Genomic DNA, 1,295 nt, shown 5'->3' on the forward strand with positions numbered 1-1,295 from the left:
GGAATGTTGGATGTCTCTTCTTAATGTCCTATAATAATTTAGTCAGAAAAATTGTCATGGGATATTTCTTGTTATGTAGCTCAAAACTGAAGTCCAGATACCCTCTAGAAACATCAGAGAAAACAATACTGTAAATGCACTTACTTTCACCGTGGTTTTATTTTGCTGTAGAGAGGTATAAACTGCAAACTGCTGTAAAGTTTCAAATTTTACAGTATGTTTCAATATTCCTTGTGGTGGAGAGAAATACAAAAGCAAGTTACCAAAAACTTAGTTAGACTAAGCTGCATTTTACATGCTCAACTCTCTCTGCATATGTTTCGTTGCCTAGACAACCATGACATCATCTCCCTGAAGATGTACGAGCTGGACACGCCCAAACAGGACGACCTGCCCAACTGGAAGGAGCCGGGGGCGGACTTCTTTGCACCTCCTAGAGGTAAAGTCTAAAGACTTGAGCTAACTTTCCTTTTATAAATGTGCTCCACTAGTGCTACATACTAGGGGTGTAATTCAGGTACAGGTACGGTTCTGGTCCAGAGGTTCAGGTCGTTTTCTTCTCAGTCAACAATCCAGTCCACTGATTTTTCAGGTCCATTTTTTTTCAGACCAGTCCAACAAAAAAACGTTTTGTACCCCTACTGCATACTTAACCATATAAACATATAGAATACAACACAGTGTATTCCGTATAACCCGAGTTATCAGCCCTACTGTGATCGCAATCTGAGCCATGGAAGGGTTAGGAACAAAGTTGACGCAGAATACACCGTGCTGTATTTCATTTACTTCATAGCTACCCAAGAAACCACATGTTTCAATACACAAGTTTCGAAAATTTTGTATCCTGAAACAAAAAGATCAAAAGCAAAAACAGCAGTTACAAAGTCTGAATCCAGTACCAGTTCACAGCTCTATACTGTAATGCATTTAAGTTTGGGAGGATTTACTTCTGCGGTAGTGGCAAAAAGTGTTCGCGGAGGTGTCATAGACTGCAGTCTCATACTTAAATGGAAAAATTTTGCAGTGGTTTTAATTTCGCGTGTGGTCACCGCGAAAAACGCGAACATAAAACCAACGCAAACATGCAAATTTAGTGTATTCATACAGAGACTAAAATTCATTCTGCTATATTGCTTATAGCAAATTTGACTGATTTTGGACATTATGTATTTTTTAGCATAGTCAAACTCAGTTTGTGTATCTCTTTCCAGTAAACACAGATATATGTTTTTGAAAGTATAGTAAAATATTTTATAGCCATGTCCATTTTTCACTTTGTTTGTATTTTAAAC

The 1,295-nt window shown here is 37.8% G+C and overlaps 1 protein-coding gene across 1 annotated transcript in view; it reads left to right on the plus strand.

Annotated features, from left to right (window-relative positions):
- Positions 1–1,295, plus strand: part of LOC118413364 (vesicular integral-membrane protein VIP36-like) — an 8,880-nt gene that overhangs the window by 6,071 nt on the left and 1,514 nt on the right. Inside the window, 1 exon segment of the mRNA XM_035816717.1 lies at positions 332–438. Coding sequence (XP_035672610.1) covers positions 332–438 — 107 coding nt within the window.

This window comes from Branchiostoma floridae, chromosome 4 (assembly GCF_000003815.2).
Source record: "Branchiostoma floridae strain S238N-H82 chromosome 4, Bfl_VNyyK, whole genome shotgun sequence".
Lineage (NCBI taxonomy): Eukaryota > Metazoa > Chordata > Leptocardii > Amphioxiformes > Branchiostomatidae > Branchiostoma > Branchiostoma floridae.